This window comes from Talpa europaea (assembly GCF_964194135.1).
Source record: "Talpa europaea genome assembly, chromosome: 12".
NCBI lineage: Eukaryota > Metazoa > Chordata > Mammalia > Eulipotyphla > Talpidae > Talpa > Talpa europaea.
The window spans coordinates 37140137-37163919 of record NC_140079.1 but is presented as its reverse complement, the minus strand read 5'-3'; the positions used below and the strand labels follow the sequence as shown (position 1 = coordinate 37163919).

General features: G+C 33.6%; 1 protein-coding gene across 2 annotated transcripts in view; it reads left to right on the top strand.

The window, feature by feature from the left end:
• Positions 1–23783, top strand: part of DYNC2H1 (dynein cytoplasmic 2 heavy chain 1) — a gene marked incomplete at its 3' end in the record, with an annotated part of 284138 nt that overhangs the window by 120886 nt on the left and 139469 nt on the right. Inside the window, exons 60-69 of one of the 2 annotated variants that reach the window (XM_084249305.1) lie at positions 191–277; positions 3474–3600; positions 9311–9452; positions 9993–10102; positions 12905–12925; positions 14273–14371; positions 15984–16107; positions 20349–20512; positions 21730–21849; positions 22410–22544. In XM_084249305.1, the coding sequence (XP_084105431.1) occupies positions 191–277; positions 3474–3600; positions 9311–9452; positions 9993–10102; positions 12905–12925; positions 14273–14371; positions 15984–16107; positions 20349–20512; positions 21730–21849; positions 22410–22544 (1129 nt within the window). The remainder of the gene's footprint in view (positions 1–190; positions 278–3473; positions 3601–9310; positions 9453–9992; positions 10103–12904; positions 12926–14272; positions 14372–15983; positions 16108–20348; positions 20513–21729; positions 21850–22409; positions 22545–23783) is intronic. The other variant, XM_084249306.1, reaches the window with a different exon arrangement.

Below are 23783 nucleotides of genomic sequence, written 5' to 3'. Positions count from 1 at the left end.
CTGAAAGTGGTGTAGTTAGATGACAGGATACTCTTTTAATTGCTTTTCAAATCAAATTCCAAGTAAAGGCACTTCTGAATTGTTGACACTTTGTATTGTCAGTATTTATGCAATAATATGTTTTTCAGGTGCTGTTGCTGATTTTTGATATCTTAAGTAGAATGGCTAATAAAATTGAGATATATTTCAGGAATTTGAAGAAAACTGAAGACAGAAAAAGGAAACTGGAGGAGCTTCTTAATTCAGTTGGTCAAAAAGTTTCAGAACTCAAAGAGAGGTAAGTTAAGTTTTTGAAGTGTATTTTGGGTATATGAAAAATAGTACCTGAGCTGATTTTTAAATTTTGAAAAGCTTAGTTATAATTACTATCTTTACTTCTTTTTGTAGATTATCAGCTTAAAATGACAGGAGTGGAAAATAATATAGTAACAAAAATATTTTACCTGATGTGTTTAGCCATTCCTTTACATAGTCTCACAATTTGGAAAACTGAGCTTGAACTGAAAGTAATGCACTAATGTGGGAGCGTTGTATTTGCAATTTCCATTTGATACTTTAACTAAAAATTTAGACTCATTATTATCAGATGATGCTATTCTACAATTTTCCCAAGGGTACACAATTACATTAAAATGTTTGTATCCTGTAATGTGTTTCTTTTTGGTGTTGAAGAAATATTCCTTCATGCAAATATTATATTTAAACTTAAGTACCAGTTATTAATATGATTCATTTTAAAATGCTTTATGTACCTCCTTGGATTCATGTTCCTGTAGTTGCTATTTAGTATAACATCGTAAATATTGGCAGGGGAATTACTATAAATGTGAGAGCATGTTCCTTTAAAAATTAAGAAGTTTGGAAAATTGGAGAAGTTGGGATTAAGTATCATATATGTTACAGTTTGCTTTCAGTTTTATGAGACTAAAACTGAGTTTCTTCCTATGAATATTTAGCTAGGAAATCATTATCTCTGTTTATATTTATATGTATTTAGTTATTTTTTTATATGTATTTAGTTATAAAGAAAAAAATCAAGAAGAAAACATCAAATCTATTAATCCATTGCTTTCAATACTCCTGAAAATTTTTGTTAGACATGTCGGAAAGCAGATCATTTTATTCTAGATGTAACTAGAGAAGTATAAGGAAAATATGTTCTTTTCAGTGTCCTATGCCTAGACTTAGTACTTAACAGTCAGCTAATTGTCAAATATTTGAGTAATTAGATCATGATAGCAGTGTTTTAACTCTGTTAATTACTTGCAAATGTGTCAGGTGTTGTGCTAAGCACTTTGCATATTTTTCAAATTTTAGGTAATTAAAGATATGTAAGGTTTATTTGCATAAATTGAGTGACCATTGAATGGAATAATTGGAAGAAGTGTTATAAGAATTTTTGATATGATTTTTTAATTTTTATTAAAACAGAATGACAGTACATTTTAGTTACTATCAAGAATCAATGAATTCTGGCTAATATAGTATTAAATCTCACTATCCTTAATTAAGATTTAGTTTACTGTAGATTGTGACTCATTTTCTTGTGTATCAGTAAATAATAAGGAAATTTAAAAATAAGCCCAATCTATTTTAAATTGTAATTTGACAAAATTAAGGAGATACTTTCCATTTTTAATAAATGTGTACAGAAATATGCAAGTCAATTTAATCCAAATATGTATCACAAAGCATGTACAAGATGTAGTGCAAATATTTGAGTTGTAGTCTCTCCAGGTTCTAGAGTGGTGCTGTTGAACAGTACTTTGAGATGATGGATGTATTTTATTAATATAAACTGCACTAACAGTATGGCTGCCACTAGTAATCTATGACTACTAAGACTTTGAAATGTGGATAACATGACTGAAGGATTGAAATATTAATTTTATTCCATTCTAATTAATTGACAATTAAATAGTCATAAGTGAGACTACTGCACAACTGACTCCTAGAGACCTACTTCTTGAGGAAGGATTTGAGCACTTGGCAAAGAAATGTTCTGTAAAGAGTGTGGAATTTATTATCAGAAATGTCATGAATTTTAAGTCCTCTACTGATTATTGGTTAGATTTTGTGCAATAACATCAAGGACTCTGTTTTTATAGACACCTGAAGTGTGTGTTTAGTAACTCTGAATCATATACAATGTGGTAAACCAGTTACCGCAATAATTTTTTTTTTCAAATAAAAAAATTAGAAGTATGTCACTAATTTTGAATTGTTCTGAGAATTAAATGACACCTTATTTTTTTTATTATTATTTTGATATTTAACACAAACCTGGGCATTTTGTAGGTCCAAACATATTTGTTGAAGGGTTAAATATTGACATAGGCCATAACTAATAAAACAAGTATTTTTAAAGGAAAATAATTTCAAGAGATATATAAACTTTGGCAAATGGGTACATAAGAAGGGCAAGTATACAATAGAGTAGATTTTTTAGGTGAGTTTAAATTCATATATATGTGAATTTTATTTATTTTTTCATAGAAGAACTGTGGTGTAGGCCAGAGGAGTGAGGGGTGAAAGGATTCACCAGATATAGAGTGGGAGCAGAGTAGGTGAACTTACTGAAATACACTGCTAAGGGGAGCAGCAGGTGAGACAGGAGAGGTCTGTTGCACCATATGTGGGTTAGCTCCCTGCCCTGGGATTGAACTCAGGCACCCTTAGTGGGCCATCCTGGTGATAGTGCTGAGAGACTTAACCCCTAAGCCACCAGGGTGGCCCTATTTATTTTTTTGATAGGTAGATGTTTGAGGTAGTTAAAGTGTGAGGTTGTGATCAGGAAGGTGCTGGAAGGGATTTTAGGCAAATGGAACATCCTGATGAAGGGTATGATTAATTTTATTGATTGATTAAAAAATATCACAGTATTACCTGGGAACAGAACAGGCAGACTGACCGAAATACACTGCTTAGGGGAGCAGCATGGGGAGACAAGAGAGGTCCGCCACGCCATGTGGGTATCTCCCCGGCTGGCCAGGATTGAACCTGTGCTGCAGAGCCTGGACACAGCTTCACAGCACTGTGAAGCACACTCAACCACCTGTGAAGCACACTCAACCACCTGTGAGCACACTCAACCACCTGTGCCACCAGGGAGACCCAAGAATATAATTTTTTTAAGATGTTGACATTTTGCTTTGTTGGGCTGGAATAGTATGAAATAAAATTGAAAAGATAGATGAGATCAATCCTGTAATAGAACCTTGAATGTCATATTGAGAAATTTGTGTATAGTATGGTAGGGCATCAGGACCTCTGAAAATTCTGCGTATTAAATATGTGCTTTGGTATATGTGTGGCATTGCTCTGTTAATGATGTTTTGTACACAGATATAATCTGTGTACAGATTATATTATCATCAGTTAAACTCTCATATAAAGATTCACTTTATTACCTAAGAATAATTGAATTTCTCTTAAATTTCTTTGCCTTGAATTAAAATTTAATGTTTTTATAGATTTCAGAGCAGGACTTCAGAAGCTGCTAAACTTGAAGCTGAAGTAAGCAAAGCACAGGAAACAATTAAAGCTGCAGAAGTCTTAATTAATCAGCTTGATAGAGAACACAAGAGATGGAATGCACAGGTTTGTTTGAGAGAGAGGTCATAAAGAGGCTTCCTTTAAAACACAGGAAAGCAAATGTATTATGTTTGTTAAAGAAACATTTAAAGGAGAGAAATATCCATTAACTTTTAGTTCACTAGATTTTAATGCCCATTAAATGAATTAATCTTTAAGCAAAGTATCTTTATATGAATGAGTTTTGGACAAAGCAATCTAATTCTTTTTTAGTTACCTATATTATTGAGGGGAAGTCAGTGGCAGAAAGGAATTAATAGAAAATTTAGTTCTCTATTACAAGTTTTTTTATATTTAGTTTTTTTTAATATATATTTTACATTGTTGTTCATTTTTTTTTTTTAAAGTGTTTGCTTTCTTTTCTCAGGTATAGTCCCCATAGAATTTCAACCACCAATTCACCCATGCACCATCACCATAGTCCCTTGTGCTCTTCCTGCCCTCGTTTTAATATTTTTTTTATTTTATACATTTTTTACATCATTTTTCTTTTTTGCACAATGTATGCATTTTCATCTTGGTTATAGTCCCCATACAATTCCCACCCCGCCTTGTTTAACCCTCCTCCCTCCTCCCTTCTTGCCCCTCTTTATTGTGTCTCTGGTGTATAGTTGCATGTTGATTTTGATTCTTTATTATAATTGGATTTTTTTCTGGTGCCTTATTTAGGTTTTCTAAATTCCTGCTATGAGTGAGACCATCCAGTATTTTTCTTTTTCTCTCTGGCTTATTGCGCTGAGCATGAGCCCTTCCAGCTCCATCTATGTTGCTGCAAATGGCATGAATTTATCTTTTTTGGTTGCTGAGTAATATTCCGTTGTGTATATGCACCACATCTTCTTGATCCAGTCATCTATTTTTGGGCATTTGGGTTGTTTCCATAGTCTATCTATTGTAAATAGTGTTGTTATAAACATAGGGGTGCAGGTGCCCTTTTAAATTAATGTTTCTGTGTCCTTTGGGTAGATACCTAGGAGTGAAATTGCTGAATCCTATGAAGCTCCATCTTTAGCAGGTTGAGGAATCTCGCCAACATTTGTTGTTGCTGGTTTTTTCAGTATGTGCCATTCTCACGGGTATAAGATGGTATCTCATTGTAGTTTTGAATTGCATTTCCCTCATTACAAGTGATGTTGGACATTTTTTCATATGCCTGTTGGCCATTTGCATTTCCTCTTTGGAGAAGTTTCTTTTTAGCTCTTCTGCTCATTTTGTGTCTGGGTTATTTGTTTTTGTTGAGTCTCGTCAGCTCTTTATAGATTTTTGTGATCAGTCCTTTATCATTAGTGTTGTGTACAAAAATTTTCTCCCAATCAGGGAGGTTTCTCTTTGTTTTGGTCACTGTCTCTTTTGCTGCACATCTTTAGGTGATTTGTCTTTAAAGATGTTACTGAGGTGTATGTCATGTAGTGTTTCGCCTATATTTCCTTCAATATGTTTTATGGTTTCAGTTCTTTTGTCTAGTTCTTTAATCCATTTTGAGTTGGTTTTTGTGCATGGAGTTAGGTAGTAGTCAAGCTTCATTCTTTTGCATGTAGCAACCCAGTTTTCCCAGCACCATTTATTGAACAAACTTTCTTTGCTCCATTGCATATTCTTTGCTCCTTTGTCAAAGATTAGTTGACTATAAGTCTGTGGCTTTATTTCTGGATTTTCTATTTGGTTGCGTTGGTCCATGTGTCTGTTCTTGCAGTTTTGCATGAAGTTTTGATTATTATGGCTTTATAGTATAGTTTGAAATCTGGGAGTGTGATGCCTCCATTTCCTTCTTTTTTTTTCAGGAGAGCTTTGGCTATTTGGGGTTTTTGGTTGATTTTTGGATGTTAAACCATCCTTGTGTCCCTGGAATAAATCCTACTTGGTCGGGGTAAATTATCTTATGGATACATTGTTGGATTCTGATAGCTAAAATGTTACTGAGGATTTTTTTTATTTAAATATTTTATTTTATATAATTCTTGCATCTTTTTTCATCTTTGCACAATGTATGCATTTTCATTTTGGTTATATTCACCATACAATGCACCCACCCACCCCCTTATTTTGACTCTAGTCCTTCCTTTCCCTGGCCCTCCCCCCCAACCCCTGTAGTGTGTCTCTGGTTTATACTTGCTTGTTGATTTTGATTTTTACTTTGTATTGATTAGTCTTTTTCCTGATATCTTATTTAGGTTTTCTAAATTCCTGCTATGAGTGAGACCATCTGGTATTTTTATTTTTCTTTCTGACTTATTTTGCTGAGCATGATCCCTTCTAGCTCCATCCATGTTGAGGATTTTTGCATCCATGTTCATTAGAGAGATTGGCCTGTAGTTTTCTTTTATTGTGTTGTCCTTGTTTGGTTTTGGTATTAGTGTAATGTTGGCTTCATAGAGCGTGTTTGGTATTATCCCTTCTTACTCAATTTTTTGAAGGAGTTTATGAAGGATAGGCACTAGTTCATTTCTGAATGTTTGGTAGAATTCATTTGTAAATCCATCTGGTCCTGGCCTTTTGTTTTTGGGGAGGATTTTGATTATCATTTTAATTTCACTGCTTGTAATTGGCCTGTTTAAGAGTTCTATTTCTTCTTTATCTAACTTTGGGTGATTGTAAAGTTGTAGGAATTTGTCCATGTCTTCTAGATTGTTGAACTTGTTTGCATATAACTGTTCATAGTTGTTTCTGATTATTCTTTTGATTTCTGCAGTGTCTATTGTGATTTTTCCTCTTTCACTCTTTCATTTGTGATCCCATTTATTTGTGCTTTCTCCAGTTTTTCCTTTGTGAGCCTGGCTAGGGGTTTGTCTATTTATTTTTTTTGAAGAACCAACTTTTGGTTTCAATGATCTTTTGGATTGTTTTTTAGTTTTAATTTCATTTATTTCTGCTTTGATTTTTATTATTTCCTTCCTTCTACTGGTTTTAGGGTTTTTTTTATTGTTGTTGTTCTTTTTCTAGTTCTTTGAGATGTGAGATTAGGTTGTTTCTTTGAGTTCTCTCTTATTTCTTGATGTGAGCCTGTATTGCTATATATTTTTCTCTTGTTGCTGCTTTTGCTGCATCCCATACATATAGGAAATTGGTGTCCTTGTCATTCAACTCAAAGTATTTTTTAATTTCTTTTTTGATCTCCTCATTAGTCCAGTGGCCTTCCAGTAGTGTGGGTTTCAATCTCCATGAAGTTGGAGGGTTCCTTGCTTTCTTTTTATGGTTTATTTCTAGTTTGATGCCTTCATGGTCAACGAAGATGGTTGGTATGATTTCAATCTTGAGGTATCTGTTGATGTTTGTCTTCTGTTCCAGTATGTGATCGATCCTGGAGAATGATCCATGTGTGCTTGAGAAAAATGTATACTCAGATTTTTTGGGTTTAGTGTTCTATAGATGTCTGTTAAGCCCATGAGGTCTGGATCCTTGTTTAGAGCTTTAATGTCCTTACTTATTTTTTGTCTTGTTGATCTATCCACTGTTGATAGTGGTGTGTTGAAGTCTCCTACTACATATGTATTTACTCTGATGTCCGTTTTCAGAGATGATCATAGTTGTCGGATATATTTTGGTGCACCTCCATTTGGTGAGTATATGTTAATGAGTGTTATGTCTTCTTGATGTATTGTTCCCTTGATCATAATGTAGTGACTGTCTGGGTCTCTTTTTGCCTTTTTGAGTTTGAATTCTGTTTCATCTGATAGAAGTATAGCCGTTCCTGCCTTCTTTTTTGATCCATTTACTTGTAGGATCATTTTCCATCCTTTTACTTTCAGTCTTTTTTTTTTTTTTAAGGTTTGTTTATTTATTTATACAAGCACTGAGAACAGTCAGAAGTGCGGGAGGGTGAGAGAATTCACCAGAGGCAGAGCGGGGAGCAGAACAGGCAGATTGACGAAGTACACTGCTGAGGGGAGCAGTGGGCGCGGTAGGAGAGGTCTGCGTGCCATGTGGGACCCTAGCCGGCAGCTGGGGATCGAACTGGTGCTGCAGAGGCTGCCGGCAGATTCGCAGCCCAACGCTCAACCGCTGCGCCACTGGGGAGACCCTGCTTGTAATTTTTCTTACTCCAGCTGCTTGTTTTCTAATTTGTCCTATGTGCTGGGACACTGTGTCGCTGGTACTGGCCAGCATCTTTTTGGCTGCTCTTACTGGGATGTTGGGAACTGATGGTCCAATCGAGTCCAATACTGTTATGCCAGAAGTCCAGTAGGGCGTGGTATTATGGATATGTTAATGGTCGCTGACCCTGAAAATCTCCTCCTTCTGTGTTTGTTTAATTCCTGAGGTAGGTTTAGAGATCCCACAGACTGCCCTGATGGTGGCTGGATTGCCTGCTGGGTTCCAAATTGCTGGATCCCCCTCTGGCCTCCAACTGGCTGCCTGGCGGGGCCTGGCTTGTGGGGGCCTTCAGCTCACCTCTGACTGTGGTGACAGCCCTTTCTCAGTTCCACACAACAGCTTTGATGAGGCGCCAGAACTCCGTCTAAATATGACATGTCTGCCAGTCGCTTCCCTGCCCCTTGGGCCTGCCCCTTGTGTGGCTGGATCCCCCTCTCTTAATATTTTTTAAACTTAAACCTTGACCAGGATACCAGTCTTAAGTTGTCACACTGTTGGTCAATTCTTTCCTGAAATTCTTTGTTATCTCAACTTTATTAAAGCCTGTTTTTTTCTTTAACAAATGAGATTTCTTTCCTCACTGATTCTCATAGCTTATGCACTGTTGCTTGTCTTTTGTATTCACTTCCTCAGCACCTTTTTCTGCAACTACTCCAAGGTTTTTCTCATCCAGCCTTAAGAATATCCTCTGTATCACGATGGCCAGAAATTAATATCTAGATTGTTGAGTGTCAAATTCATATTCCCAAGTACACTTGAGATACTTACATTTAACTTTCTCAGGAACTTAAATGCATTATGTCTAATCAGCTTGTTATATTTTTCTCATCTCTTACAGCTGTTTTATTTCCTGTCCTTTGTAAAACATCTTTCTTTTAAGCATTCAAACTGAAAACGTGGCTGTCTTAGACCCTTTCTTTTAACTTGTCATAGCCATTTACAAATGTTCCTATTATTTGTCATCCATCCTTAAAGCCAATCCTTTTCTTTCCTAATGAATTTTTCCAAACTTTTCACCTTACTATCTGACCTTTTGGTTACTTCATTCTTCACTTGTCAGCTGCATGATCTTTTTCTTTTTTTTTTTTCTAAAACCCAGTCTCATTGCATCTCTCACTATCATGTTTGAACACTTCCAGTGGTTCATTATTACACTGATTAAAGCAGAAGAGCCTCTGGGCAACCTTTCAGTCTCTCTTTCCAGTCAGCCTTTCCTGCTCTCTCCTTTCATCCCTTCTATATTTTTATTCTTTTTGTTCGGTCTGTCCTTTTCACTAATGACGTCCATGCTTTTTCTTTGTTTTGTGTCTTTGCTCATTCTGTATCTTTATTTTATTTTATAAAGTGATGCTGGTTTACAGTATTGGGATTAAGATGAAAGACCTACTTTTATTAGAATCATTACAAATTTTCAAGGACAAAATGTTTCTACAAATGTATTGAGATCACATACATTTTTTAAAGATCACAGCAGAGGCTTGTCATTTTTATGATTTGACAATTGTATTTAAGACAGGTTATTACTTAAATCAATAAATGATTTCTCTACAGTCAAAACTCATTTGTGAAGCTGTCATTGTTTCCCCTATTAGAACATCACTAAGTGTCTTTCTCTTTTTTCCAGGTTGCAGAGATAACAGAGGAATTAGCTACACTTCCTAAAAGAGCTCAACTAGCTGCTGCATTTATTACCTATCTTTCTGCTGCTCCTGAGGGTCTGAGGAAAACCTGTTTGGAAGAGTGGACAAAGTCAGCTGGTCTTGAAAGTTAGTGTTTGGTTATTCATGAATTTGAAATTTTAGTATAATATTGCATCTTTTGATTTCATTTTACTTTTTTTAATGAGGAAATTTTTCTGTAATCTTAGGATACCATAGCTACTTTATATTTCCTGAATTCTACAAATATTCTGAGAATTTATTTATTGTTTATTCCTGAAATCATTCCTTAACCAAGACTACTGAATTATTTTTGATATTACATGAATACAATTAAATGTTTTAATTTTATAATAATTTCAAATCTTCACATGAGATGTAGGAATACCAAGATTCCTTGTGAATTTTGTGGTTCTCATAAACTATTATAGTTGTAAAATATTCACTTAATACAAGAAGTATAATTTAACTGAGTTCTATTTTATTCCTTTGTACTTTTATTTTTTTTTAACTTTTCCCTCCTTAGCTTCTGGTGCTAAATGTGGTCACAGGACTTTTGTGTCAGTGTAATTAAAATAGTTTTATTCCTTCCCTTCATCAAGAGCAGGATCACTGTATTAAAATATTTCAATATCTTTAACTTTTCAGAATTTGACCTGAGGAGATTTCTTTGTACTGAAAGTGAACAGTTAATTTGGAAAAGTGAAGGTCTGCCATCAGATGACCTTTCCATAGAAAATGCTATTGTTATCTTACAGGTAATTAATCTATTAAAATTTCTTATGGCGACTGTTTCTTTTGAAGCTTGCTAGAGGAAATACCTTCTTCAAAAACTTTGACTTTCTTAAAATATTTTGCTAATGAAAATCCATTTATGATTCACTTAGTGTGTCTATAATTTTCAATGTAATTTTTTACCTTAATATAAAAGTATAAACTGAAGTGGCATTATTTTGATGGCAAAACATTCTAAACTGAAGTTCCTGTTTTCTGATGTAATTATTAATAGTCTTCCCTTTACTCTCAAAATTTACCACCCCAATTCTTGGTGGTATATTTTTTCACATTTCTAATGTTGTGGGGTCAGTATAAAATGGGGAGTATGAGAAACTGGGGAAAGTGAATGAGAAACATCAAGAAATTAGATGGAAAGGTGATTAACTTTCACACTTACATATTTCTCTTAATTTAATTTTACAATATTATAAATCTTGTGAAGACATGTATGGAATATTTGTTTTTTATTGATTTCGTACAGGTCAACTTTAATTTTTATTTCTTTAAACCACTCAAAATTTCTGAGTTTTTTTCCTCTCTGCCATTCAGTATATGCTGAAGAAATGCAAATTAATTCAGTCAGCAGCAAAAAAATATAGAATTACAAAGGTAAATGGTATCGGGAAAATTCTTTTAAAAATAAACCCCAAATTAATGATAATCAGCACTTATGTGGTATTCACTATGTTGTGCATAAATTACTATTTAATTAACGCAGGAGAAACATTTAAACAATTAACTCATTAAATTTTCAAATCAGCCTTATCTTGTAGGTACATGCATTATCCTTTTTATAGATAAGGAAGTTGAAGCAGAGAGGGGTCACTTGTCCAAGGTCACATAGCTGTCAAGTGCAGAACCAAGATTCAAGCACTGCCCTCCAGCTGGTCTGCACTATAAAATTGCCTCTCAGAAAGTGTACGCATTTCTGTGTATATTTAAATTTATTTATTTTGTGTTATTCCTATTAATGGAATTCTCTTTAATCAAGAGATAGACTTCAATTTTATTTCTAAAGTGTATTTCTTTTCTTATGCCACTTATAGTTACAAAAAATAAAAATGAAGTTTAAGACTGTCCTATATGTTTTAAAAATAATCTCTTTAAACAATGTATTCTGCCCAATCTTTTTACCACGAAGGAGAGATGAATTAACATAGAGATCATATATCTTTAGCCTTTGACCTGTTCTGAGCTGCTTATATATAGTTCCAACTTCCAGTTAGATACTGTTGTCTGGAGCTTCCCAGGTACATCAAGGTATGTCTTTAAATTAGTCAGTGCTTATCACTTTTTTATTGAGGAATCTTTTAAAAAGTTTTTACACTTTTAAGTAAGTGAAATGTTCAAAAGGTCAGGACTAGCTTCTGGATTCAAGTGATGTTACCAGGATACCTCTTTCTCTCCCTCCTACGTGATAGCTTCCTTCTCCGATAGGTTCTCTCCACCCTGTGTGAAAGATGACCTATGGTGACTCTCGGCTTGCCATTGTTCTGTTTATATCCCCAGACTTCAGGTTTGTCTTCTGCTCCCTTCCAGCATTTGTCACTTTTTTAACCTATAAGAATAGAATAAGAAATAGAAACACACATAAGAATAGTAACATATTTTCTAAGTAAAACTGAAGCCTTTCTCTTGATTAGATATGAAGCCTTTCTCTTGATTAGATTTACTAGCTTGTGTCACCTGCTTGCCCCTTAGGTGCAGTGCTAGGTGATTAATAATCCCAAAGAAATACACTGAGTGGGGCATGCAGGATAGGCAAAGGTAGCTGTTGACTCTCATACCTGTTTCTCTTCCTCTCATATTCCTTATAACCTTACTTCTTACCAGTAGAAGTTTGACCCAGTAACGTAAGCTGCAAATCTGCAAATCATTCTCACATTGTCTCTTTAATTTTACATTTGGTTAGTTATTCAACAAGTCTTGCTAAATACATTTCTCAAATGAGTCAGGAATTCATCGTATTCTCACTACAGCCACTGCCAGTTGGCTTCTTTTAGGTCTTCATCATTTTACTCCTGGATAAATACTTTATTATTCCAGTTAATCCCTTGCCCCCAGTATCACTGCTTTTTGAGTAATCTTTCTAAAAATATTAATCTGATTATGACTATCCCTTGATTTATATTGCAGGTGATGAAAAGTCACTGAAATATATTAAAGTTTCATTGTCCTTAAACATGGCATAAAATAGTTATACCTGCCATTTTATAGGCATCATCTATGTCTAACTATCCCAAAACACTATTAGTTTTCCAACTACTGACTTTTTATTCCTCTCTCCATCATGCTGTTGTCTTTGCCTGAAGTCCAGTTTACCTTTCTCAACTTAGTTTGACTTGAATTGCTACCTAGGAGCTTCCTCTACTCTTCCTGCCATCCTCCTGTAGAATCTGTTTGTTTCTTGATTATAGAGTTTTCTGTTTTGCTACTTTATTGACTGAAATCAGGATAAAATAATGTATTTTATAATTTCTATATCCCTTACATTTTCCCACTGTAGTAGTTAATTCAGCATATCACAAATGAATGAATGCATTGATGGATGAAAACAACATTTTTGCAGCTTTTGTAAGTTGTTAAATGTAGAATTAAGGTGCATAATTATGTATGAAATATGTGTTAAGAGTTCTTGTCTAAATGAAGACATTTAGAATGTCTTGCAAAGAATAAAATAAGATGAACACAAACTTCTAAATATGCTTTGCAATTCTTAGGCATATTTCCTTTGCTAAAAACATTTGTTTTCAACATCTTTTTTTTTTTTTTTAATGCATCAGATCATTGGTTTGAAGTCATGGGTAAGAATTTTTTTAATTTTTAATTTTTTTTGTGATTAGGCATAATCTAGTGGACTTGTGTAATATTTGTTATTGAATGTTAGCATAAAATTATATCTAAAACCTAGGTGTGGTACCATAGTAATATTTAAAGGCTATTGGCTGTCACATTTGCTAGGAACAACATGTGTTTATGATGCAGCCTGTAGATATAGATGCTTGGTGAAGATAATACAGAAATATAACATTTGTGGTCAGCTGTGTTGAGAGTAGTCCATGTGGGGCAAGTAAAAAGGGGGTATGTTGTCTGGAGAGAATTTTAGAACAATGGAATAGCCATCTCTTTATTATCCTCATGTGTGGTATTTACACGGTGTTGCTGGTAAAGTACTATTGTCCCCAGAACAGATGATTCTTACCACCTCTCCAAAGTACAGGTGTGCCACAGAGATACATTGATGTTCTCAGTAGATGTTCCCAGTGCCAGTTCCAAGTCTCCATTTCACTTTTGCTTTCCCATGTCATCTTATCCCTATAGTAGCTATTTGTATTATTGTTCTCAAATAAATTTGAAAAGTTAAGAAAATTAGGTCAATTGTTGTTACTATTTAAATCTGGTATATGAAGTAACAGTGATTAGATGACCTTTCACATTTCATAGGGATTTATTCATATATTTAAATTTGTCATATATAGCTACATGTTTATTAAATTGTCATATATTCATGTGATAAGTGGTATTTTCACTGGTTTATAACTATTCATTATAACTACTATTTTTAGATTTTAATTAGTACAGGGCATTCTGTAATGAATTTGGTTGCTAGTTCATTAGTTCTTAACTTACAGCCTATGTAATATTCTCTTTTAGGAGATTCCTTTTTAATATTAACTACGAACTGCTTTAGAAGCATTAGTGTGTTAGAATATAAGCATTTATTGATAATTATTTCAGAATACTTTTATAACCAGCTCATATTTCTCTTGTAAGGTTTATTTAACTAAAGAATGTATGAAGTTCGGAGATGGCTTGATTGTGTATTTTAAAAGCCAAATAGAGATGTGCAAGTGGTATCAGCTTAGGACTAGAACTCATGTTTATTATTAATGTAAATTTTCTATGTAGGAAAGAGGCCTTTACCTACTTTAATAGGTTAAATTCAGTGACCTAATATTAACTCCTATTCAATGTAAAATTTATTAATGTGGCCACTGGTGTAGCTGAAAACTGTGCATTTATTTCCTTATTTTGATTATTTATTTGTGTTCTCCAAAGCCTGAGCAACAGTCACCTACTAACTGAGTCATAACTTTTAAGTAATTATTTGTATTTAATGGAAGCTTATAATCTGTTTTTATTTGTGCTAGAGTCGAGTGTGCCCATTTCTTATAGACCCTTCTTCCCAAGCTACAGAGTGGTTAAAGACCCATTTGAAAGATTCGCATTTGGAAGTTATTAACCAGCAGGTGTGTATTACTTATAATTTAGATACCAACTAGTAGTGGCATGTTATGGTGAAAAGAACTCTCAATCTGTTATCAGAAAATATGGATTCAAATCTGAGTCCAAACCTGGGAAAAGAAATGTAACTTTCTTAGCTTTAGTTTTCTAATTTGTAAAAATATAAAATAAAATGAAATAAAAATATTTGTTTGAAATCTTCTATGTGCTAGACATTAATCTAAATCCTGGGAGCTTAATATGAGCAGTCACAGTTCCTGCCCTCATCAAATTTACACTATGTCGTAATAAAGACTCAAGTATAAGATACTGTGGAACTGTGGAATGAAAGTTACTAACAGCTTAGAGAATCAGGAAGGCCACTGTCGGCACACTTGTAATTTCTCTCTTGTGCCTTTTATAATTCCATATTCTTTTAACTACCAGTAAGCATCTTTGTTGTCTCCAGTATTTGAATACTGATCAGTACAATGCAATCATATCTTTTAAGTAGTAATTTCTTACTATCATACTTATCTTGGTAAGGAAATTGTTTTTGGTATTTTTTTTTTTTTTTTGAAGAAGGCCCAGTGTATGATTAATGTACTTAGATATTCTTTAGGATCCTGAAAAATTACCTCTTGCAAAAGTACTTCCTTTATAAAATGGGGATATCTATCTCATTTATGTGTGTCCATAATTATTATAAGTTATTTAACATATAAACTACTTTAATGCCACTACGGTTTATAGTAAGTGATCTTAATAGTTATTACCCCGGGGGCCTTCCTGATGGTGCAAGGGGTTAAGATGCAACCTGTGAAGCTATCCGCAGCCAGTGCAGCACGAGTTCAATCCCCGGCTAGGGAGCTACCCACATAGTGCAGCAGACCTCTCCTGCCTTGCCTGCTGCTCCCCTCAGCAGTGTATTTCAGTCAGTCTGCCTGTTCTGCTCCCCACTATGTCTCTGGTGAATCCTCTCATCCCCGACACCTCAGGCCTATACCCCAGTTCTTGTATGCATAAATAAATCTTTTTTTAAAGTTATTACTCCAAATTAAAGACAATTTTATTTTTACCATAGTTGGAAGCCTGAGGTGATATTTGAAAATATGGTTTTCCTAGCCAGAAAGCTTCACAGTTGTTGCATACTTAGAGAATATTGTCTAAAGGTTCTTTTCGCAGCAATTACACCTGTCATACCAAGAAAAGCTTACGAGAATTCATCTTTTAGTCTTTCTTCTTTCATTCAATATTTGGTTTTTGAATGTAAACAAAATAGTTCTTATTGTTAGCTGGGCAAGTAACTTACAACATTTAGAATCTGAAAATGTTTCTACATCATTTTGAAATTATAGTGGGAAGTTGAAGGACCTTTATTGTTATTGTAAAAATCTTTACTTATGTCTATTTAAATTATTTATGAAATTTATCTTATAATTTATTCAACCCAAATGATTCATTACAAAGTACTTATAACTAGAAAAACAATCATGAATAATTTGAATTACTAACATGCATATTAAATTTAAAATATTCATATTATTCCTATTAATATCCTTATTCATTATCTGTAAGGATCTTTGTAAATATTAAGGTAATAAAAGAATTAATATGTATTCTTTCTTATTCTCTTAGGATAGTAACTTTATCACAGCTCTTGAATTGGCAGTACGGTTTGGGAAAACCCTTATTATACAAGAAATGGATGGTGTAGAACCTGTTCTTTATCCATTATTGAGACGAGACCTGGTGGCTCAAGGTAAATAAGTATTTACGTTTTCCAGAGAGTAACTTTTTAAAATTTCCAAAGAAATTAACTTTATAATTAACTTTGACTTTTTTTTTCTTAATGGAGGAAACGTTGGTTTACAACACTGTATATGATTGAAGGGACTAGGTTCATGCCTCCTTAGATGTATGTCTTGCTACTGAATATAAGGAAATAGAAAATTTTTTGGATTGATGTTGGTAATGTCATCGGAGTCTAATAGCAAATAAGCAAATTCTTTTATGTGCCTCTGTTATCAGGAGTTTCCAAAACCACTCCCAGTCTCAGTGCTTTACTAGGAAGTCTTGCAGAATTCACCATAGAGTCGCAATCATGGCTAATATTTATTGCAAAGAGAGAGAGAGGATACAAAGGAAAGTTAACAAAGAGAAAAGGCATATTGGGTAAAGTTATGAATCAAGAAACCAGGAATGAGTTTTTGAAAGTCCTGTTCCATTAGAGCTGCACAGGATGTACTTAATTCCCCCTAGGGATGAGTTGTGTCAACTTGTTGAAATGTTGTCTACAAGGAAGATTATTAGACTCAGTGCCCAGAGCTTTTATATGTAATCATATTCTGCTTAGCATGTAGCAAAATTCCAGACTTCATGGTGTAAGCAGGTGTTCAGCATAAACCACATTGTACAAACAGCTTAAGTACAGTGACCTATTCTTAATGTGTTCTGGGAATGGTGAGAACCCTCCCAAACACCAAATTCCCAGATGGCTTGCTATGGGCCAACCTTGCAAGTGGGCCTTTCTAGGGAATGAACTGCAATATTACTTCTTCTGCACAGGCTTTTAACCAAACAGTGATAACTAGAAAGTAGTGCTGGTAAACTGTGAGAGTATGTCATGCAAAGTCAATACACATGCATACATGTATGTGACATATGCACCACACAAGTTGCTAGCTAGCATCATGAGGTTTTTATAAAAATTTGTAGTATTGTGGACAAAGAAGAAATAGCAAAGTATGCATTTTTCATTGATCACATGCTGTGCCACAATCAGCTATACTTGGCCTGGCAATAGTTGATGTGTTATGAACAGAACCCTATTAGTGGGAATTTTTTGCCTTTGTAATCTGGAGTTCTCTCTCAGAGTTCAGTCTTTAGTCTCAGTCTGTTCTTTACTGGAACTAATTTAGATCTGTTGAGCTGGCTGTTGCTATGGTATCTTAAAGGGAAATGGAAATGAACCAGTAAAGCCATCTAGGTTTGATTCTCTACAGTCTAAATTCTGGCCTTCAATCACTCATTAATTATTACTCTCCATGATCTCTGATTGGTATCAGATTTTAACTGTCACTGGTGTTGTCTGAGAATGGGGTGTTGACGGAAGTCCTAGAAGTTAGATCTGATAAAAGTGATATATTCCATTCCATGATTTATTAACAATATTAAACACTATTCCAGACAGTTCTACAAAACAGTTGGGTCATTTATTCATTTCTATTCATTTCATTAGGGAAAGAGACTCTTTACCTCTAACTTATTTTTTCCATCTTCCTCCCAGGATTGGATGTTTTCATGTCCCATTCATTGAAGTCAGTTATCCCTTTGAGTAAACTTCAGATTTATCTTTCGCAACAGTGTTGAGTTCCTCATGAGTTGTCATTTTGTCATCATGCATTTCCTCTGGGGACAGAGAATTGTTGTCCTAGAACCATATAAAACAAAGTTTCTAAGTTTATAATCCAGTGCCCTTGTATAAGCAATATGAACTGCCTTTCTACCTACAGAGGTCAAAGCAGACACAGATAATAGGAATAAAATGTATTTCTTCTCCAAAATTTATGCCGTTCAAAAATCCCCTCAAATTTGCATTAATCAAAAAGAATAGCGAAGCACAATTCTTCCTAAAAGTCTCATTTTCTTAAAGTCAGAGTTTTTTAATAATAAAAGGTTTTGAATATTAAAAATTGTGACATTAAAATAGCAGTAATAATAATAATCTGAGTGACATGTGTCAAGGCATGATATCCTATCCAAATTCCCACCTTAACCCATTTAATCTAAAAAAAAAAAGGTATTTCTGGGGTCCTAAAATTCATTTATCCTATTTTTGTTTACATGTCAGTTTTGGCTAAGTTTTTGTTTTTAAAAGGTATTTGTTCATTTCATCCAAATTATCAAATGTATTTGTGTATTTTTTTGTATAATAATCATTTAACTTAAATTTCTGTTGGTTTTGTAATTATGACCCTTTATATTTATATATTTTTCTTTTTCCAACAAAATTTTATTTTGTTAATCTTTTCAAAATACCAACTTTTAAATTTGATTTCTTCTGTTGTGTTTTTGAACTGACATTTCCTCTTCACTGTTTAATTCCTATTGCTATCCTTAGATTTTTTGGGGGGAGGGTCTTCTTTTTTCTAGATTCTTATGGTAGAAATTCAAAATATTGATGTTCAGTCTTTTCTTTTTTCCTAATATAAATACTCTTTATAGTTTTCTCTCTAACCCCTTCTTCAGCTTCCTAAGTTTTTATTTCTTCTTTGATTCATAAATTATCATAAACAAATAATTTAAATTATTGATAAGCTCACCATATATTTGTCAATGTATATTACTTTTTTAATGCAATACATACTTTATCACTTGTCCAGTACTGCACTTCAGGTCCATATGCCCCCTGCCTGCTTTTGCATTATTGTTGTGATCCATTGTTATGCTCCTTATAAAGTTCTAATTCAAAATCTTTATATGTAATTATCTTTTTTTTTAAGATGTATTTTATTTACTTAGGTATATAAGAACTGGGGTGTGGGCCAGAGGGGGTGAGAGGATTCACCAGAGACAGAGTGGGGAGCAGAACAGGCAGAGCTAATGAAATACACTGCTGAGAAGAATGGCAGGCGAGACAGGAGAGGTCTGCTGCACCATGTGGGTTAGTTCCCTGGCTGGGCATCCAATTCGCATGCCTCAGTGGCTGGTGCTGGTGCTGGCTTGATAGCATTGAGACTTTAACTCCCTCGCCACCAGGGTGGCCCTATATATAATTACCCTTTTTAATGCTCTTAAATTCTCTAGCATTTCCATTATATTCTCATGTCCATCTGGATTATTTTTCTTCTGTCTGAATGTTTTCATTTAGTGAAGATCCATTGGAAATAGACTTCCTTTTTTCTTAGATTTTTGACAAACATTTTCACCTGCCTGATAGAATTCTTGGTTGGCAGTTATTTCCTATCGCCCTTAAAATTTTTTGTTCCAGTATTTTTTAGTTTATAGTATTTCTGTTGAGAATTCACCTGCTGGTTTTCTTGTTTTCACTGCATTCTTTGCAATTTTTGTCATTGTATTTAGATGTTATGATGTCCTTACAGTTGGTTTCCTTTTTATTTATTCTTAAGATTTCTTAAAACATTCTAGTAGTGTAGCAGAATTACAATTGACTTGTATTTCGCTGTTAGTGATTAAATTTTAACATTACTTGATTGTTGTTTTTTGCCTTTTGTGTATCCTCTTTCATAATGTGCTTAGTTGCAGAAAGCTTAAAAAAAAATTTCAAGTAAAACTTTTCAAGTTAAATCTATCCTGGTTTCTGAAAAATTTCTTGTGATGTATTTAAACAATTATTATTTGTTATTGGTTTAAAGTTATTCTGTTTTCTGTACATACTATATAATTAATATCTTTTTTTATTTTAGGAAATTGTTCTTTATAAGAAGGGCCTTATTTTTTTCTTTAACTTCTTGTAAATCACCTCTATATGGCATTTTGAATGAATTCTTTTGAATATTAATATGAATTATTAGTAATTACTCATTTGTTGATAATCCTATGGTTTTACTAGTTTATTTTGTCTTTAAATATTGCATCTTACGTACTAGTACAGTAAATATTTTTATTGATGAACTTAGACCTGTAGAAAAATATGTAATAATTTGTTTTGTCATCAGTAATCAACCATTTTAGAGAAATTTGAAATATAAAACATACAGTATCATTAAAGCCATACTGAATATAGGTAGATATTCCTTTGCTGCTTCAGTCTCTCAGGATCTTAATGAGTATCATTTATCTTTGCTTTCATAAGTTCTGATTAATAGAGCATTCTGATTAATAGTTTCTTGGGTGGCCTAGTGGTTGCTGTCTTGTGGGCCCTGTTGAAAAGTCTGTAACACAGACTACTTAGAAGTACTAGGCAATTATATATTTTTAATGTCATGTAAAGAAATACAGAATAATCAGGTCAACTCATTGTGTCATTTTAAAAAACAGGACCACGTTATGTGGTACAGATAGGTGACAAGGTTATTGACTACAATGAAGAATTCCGCCTTTTTTTGTCAACAAGAAACCCAAATCCCTTTATCCCACCTGATGCAGCTTCCATCGTTACTGAGGTTAACTTTACTACAACAAGAAGTGGATTACGAGGACAGGTATATAGAAGTAATCATGACTTATGTTAAAAATCTTTTGTAGCTTTATAAACTTATTTGGTAGTTTGGTGTAAAACTACTTTGTTAAACAAACTATACAAATTACTTAAAACCTGGAAGAATTAACTTACAAAATTGCTTGTCTTATCTTAAGGAACTCCAAATTACCAAAAGTGATTATTTATTTTAGGTTTTATGCTGAACTAAGTAAAGATGCTGCTTATACAGTAGATTTAGATTTTATGGCATGGCAATATTATTCCCTATTTTAAAACTTCAAAATTCAGAATTTAGCAGCATTTATTACAGCTTTATTAAGATTCAAATACATCCATGCACTTAAGCTTTTTAAAGTTTACAATTCAATGGTTTCTTCATGAAATTGGTAGGTTTTATAGTAACTTTTTTAGCAACAAATTTTTCCAAACTAGTTTTGCACTATTACTTTCCTGACAACAATGTGTAAGGTTTCTACTTTCTCTACATCCTTGGCAACACTTGTTATTTTCTGCCTTTTCAATTGTAGCCATTTTAGTGGGCATGAAGGGGTATCTCACTGTGATTTTGATGATTAGTATTTTATTTCTTTTTAAAAAATATTTATTTATTTATGCATACAAGAGCTGGGGTACAGGTCAGAGTCACGGGTGGGTGAGAGGATTCATCAGAGATAGAGCGGGGAGCAGAACAGGCAGACTGGCTGAAATACATTGCTGAGGGGAACAGCGGGTGAGACAGGAGAGGTCTGCCCCGCCATGTGGGTATCTCCCTGGCTGGCCAGGAATCGAACCCGCAGTGCAGAGGCTGTGGACAGCTTCACAGCATGGTGCTCAACCCGCTGCGCCACCGGGGAGGCCCTGATCAGTATTTTAATTAAAATATTTCCTTGTATGAATATTTACTGTTGAAAAATTCTAGCTTCCACAGTTTTTATGTACTTAGTCTAATTTGAGAACTAAATATGTACTGATATGTTGAATAGTCCAATTTCTTATAGCTACCCTATAATATTTAACTAATATTGATTAGTTTGTTTTGCCTCTTTATTGGCCAGAAATAATTGTAAAGGTGTCTCATATGTTTAATTAGAAAGAGCCAAGTAGATAGCTGTTACATAATACTTGTAATATTTGTTCTAGTGTGAGGCCTCTTTGTAGTATATTTTTGTTTTGTTTGAAATTTTTAACTTGTATACCCTTGACTTTTTTTTCCTTAAGCTTTTGGCTTTAACTATTCAACATGAGAAACCTGATTTAGAGGAACAGAAAACAAAACTACTACAGCAGGAAGAAGATAAGAAAATACAGTTAGCCAAACTGGAAGAATCTCTTTTAGAGGTAAAACTTAGTTATTCGGAATACTTTTTATATTATGTATTTTTTCTTTGATGAATGAACCATTTCCTCAAAAAAGCTTTATACTACCTTCAGCATATCTTCAGTAATATAGAGACACATATCTTAAAATGAGAATTCAAACTAAAAAGTAAGGTATCTTGGACTATATCATCTTAAGGAGTAATTTTTAAAGCAAGTAATTTTATGTCATATTGTCTTTATACTGCATTATTTTGTTAATGCTTAATTTTCTTTTATATAGTCAGGATTTCGAGAAGTATTCAAAGGTAATGAGAATGAAATTATTTATTCCATGACATTTATTCCATAAATAATTCCATGAAATTATTTATTCCATGACTATACAATGGTTTGATGGTATAGTATCATATAACTATACTGTATCACTGAATATGGAAAGCTATAAAATGTTTAATTCTTTTAAAGTAACCTAAGTTCCATAAACATCATCTAATTAATGGTAGTTCTTATGGAAGTCATAAATTTATTATTTTAATATACTAATGATGTTCATATTATTTTCATAATTTTTCCTGCAGACACTTGCCACATCTCAAGGCAATATCTTGGAAAATAAGGATTTGATTGAATCTTTGAATCAGACAAAAGCAAGCAGTGCACTTATTCAAGAATCACTTAAAGAATCGTACAAACTCCAAATTTTCCTTGATCAAGTAATTTTTTCCTTTTTTGTATTACTATATCATGCTTTCTTAAACTTTTATGTTAAAATAATTAAAAAATTTAGAAATAGTACTTCAGGGAATGATGATTGTGAAAAAAAGGCTATTCAAAAACATCAACACCTGGGATTTAATTGTTATTAGTATAGAGAGGGTGATAAGATGCTGGGGACATGAAGGGTCAGGATGCTGGTGTGTATGTCCTGGGTTCTGGCAGAAGTTATTTTGTATCTAAAAGTTGAAACAGCATATTGAAAATGATTGTGAGAGGGCATCTTTGCCCTTCTTAGAATTTTTGATGTTAAGAAAGTTAAATATATTAATTAAAAATTATAAGCTATCTTCTCCAGTTATGGGGGTTATACCTGAGAGGAGAAATGAAACTTATACAGAAATAAACAATGATGTAAAAATATATAAATGAATTTAAACAAATAAATAAAAGCCCATTTTGTTACCTATCCATTCTGAGCTCCAGGAATGTGATGATCTGAATTATTTTCTTGTAAATGGTTAAAATCCTTTTCACTTCATTATTTTAATATTTTCTTCAGCAAAATTCCAATTCTATATCAGTACATGCTGTGTCTTTTTTTCACCTATCTTCCAGTGATTGAGATTTGCTAAAGAAAATCAGATAAGTAGGCAGATTAACACCACTGTGAATTCTCAGGTTCCACCCTGACCTGGGCCCTCATTTATATCCTTTAGTTCTTCCCCAGCCCCCTTAATGACTTTTTCTTAAGTATTTTTCATTCTTTGCTTATATTCTACACTTATATATTATTACTTTATTCATTTGGAAAATACTTTGTTGAAGTCGTAACTAAAACAAATTCACAGCTGATTCCAATCCAACTGCCACTGTCTCTACCAGGACTAAACTTGGCTGACATGACAACCATCATTCTCTACCAAAAGGATTTTGAATTTATTGCGCCTTCTCTTATACGCATCACTGAGCCTCACACATAATTTTACCAGTATTCATATTTTAAAATCCCTGTGCTTCAACCAGAATGACCTTCTCAGAGTTTCATTCAGAACTTTAAGGCTATTTGGTGCTATGATCTCACTTTATCATCCTTTGCCCTCACCCAGAGTGAAAGCCCTGTGGTTATCAGCTCTCCCTGTTTACACTGAACAGTGCTGAGTACATTATTGTTTATTGCGGATGTCTATCTGCTACACTTCTATTTCTAGTTCTGTCGGTGTTCTGGGTGCACCATC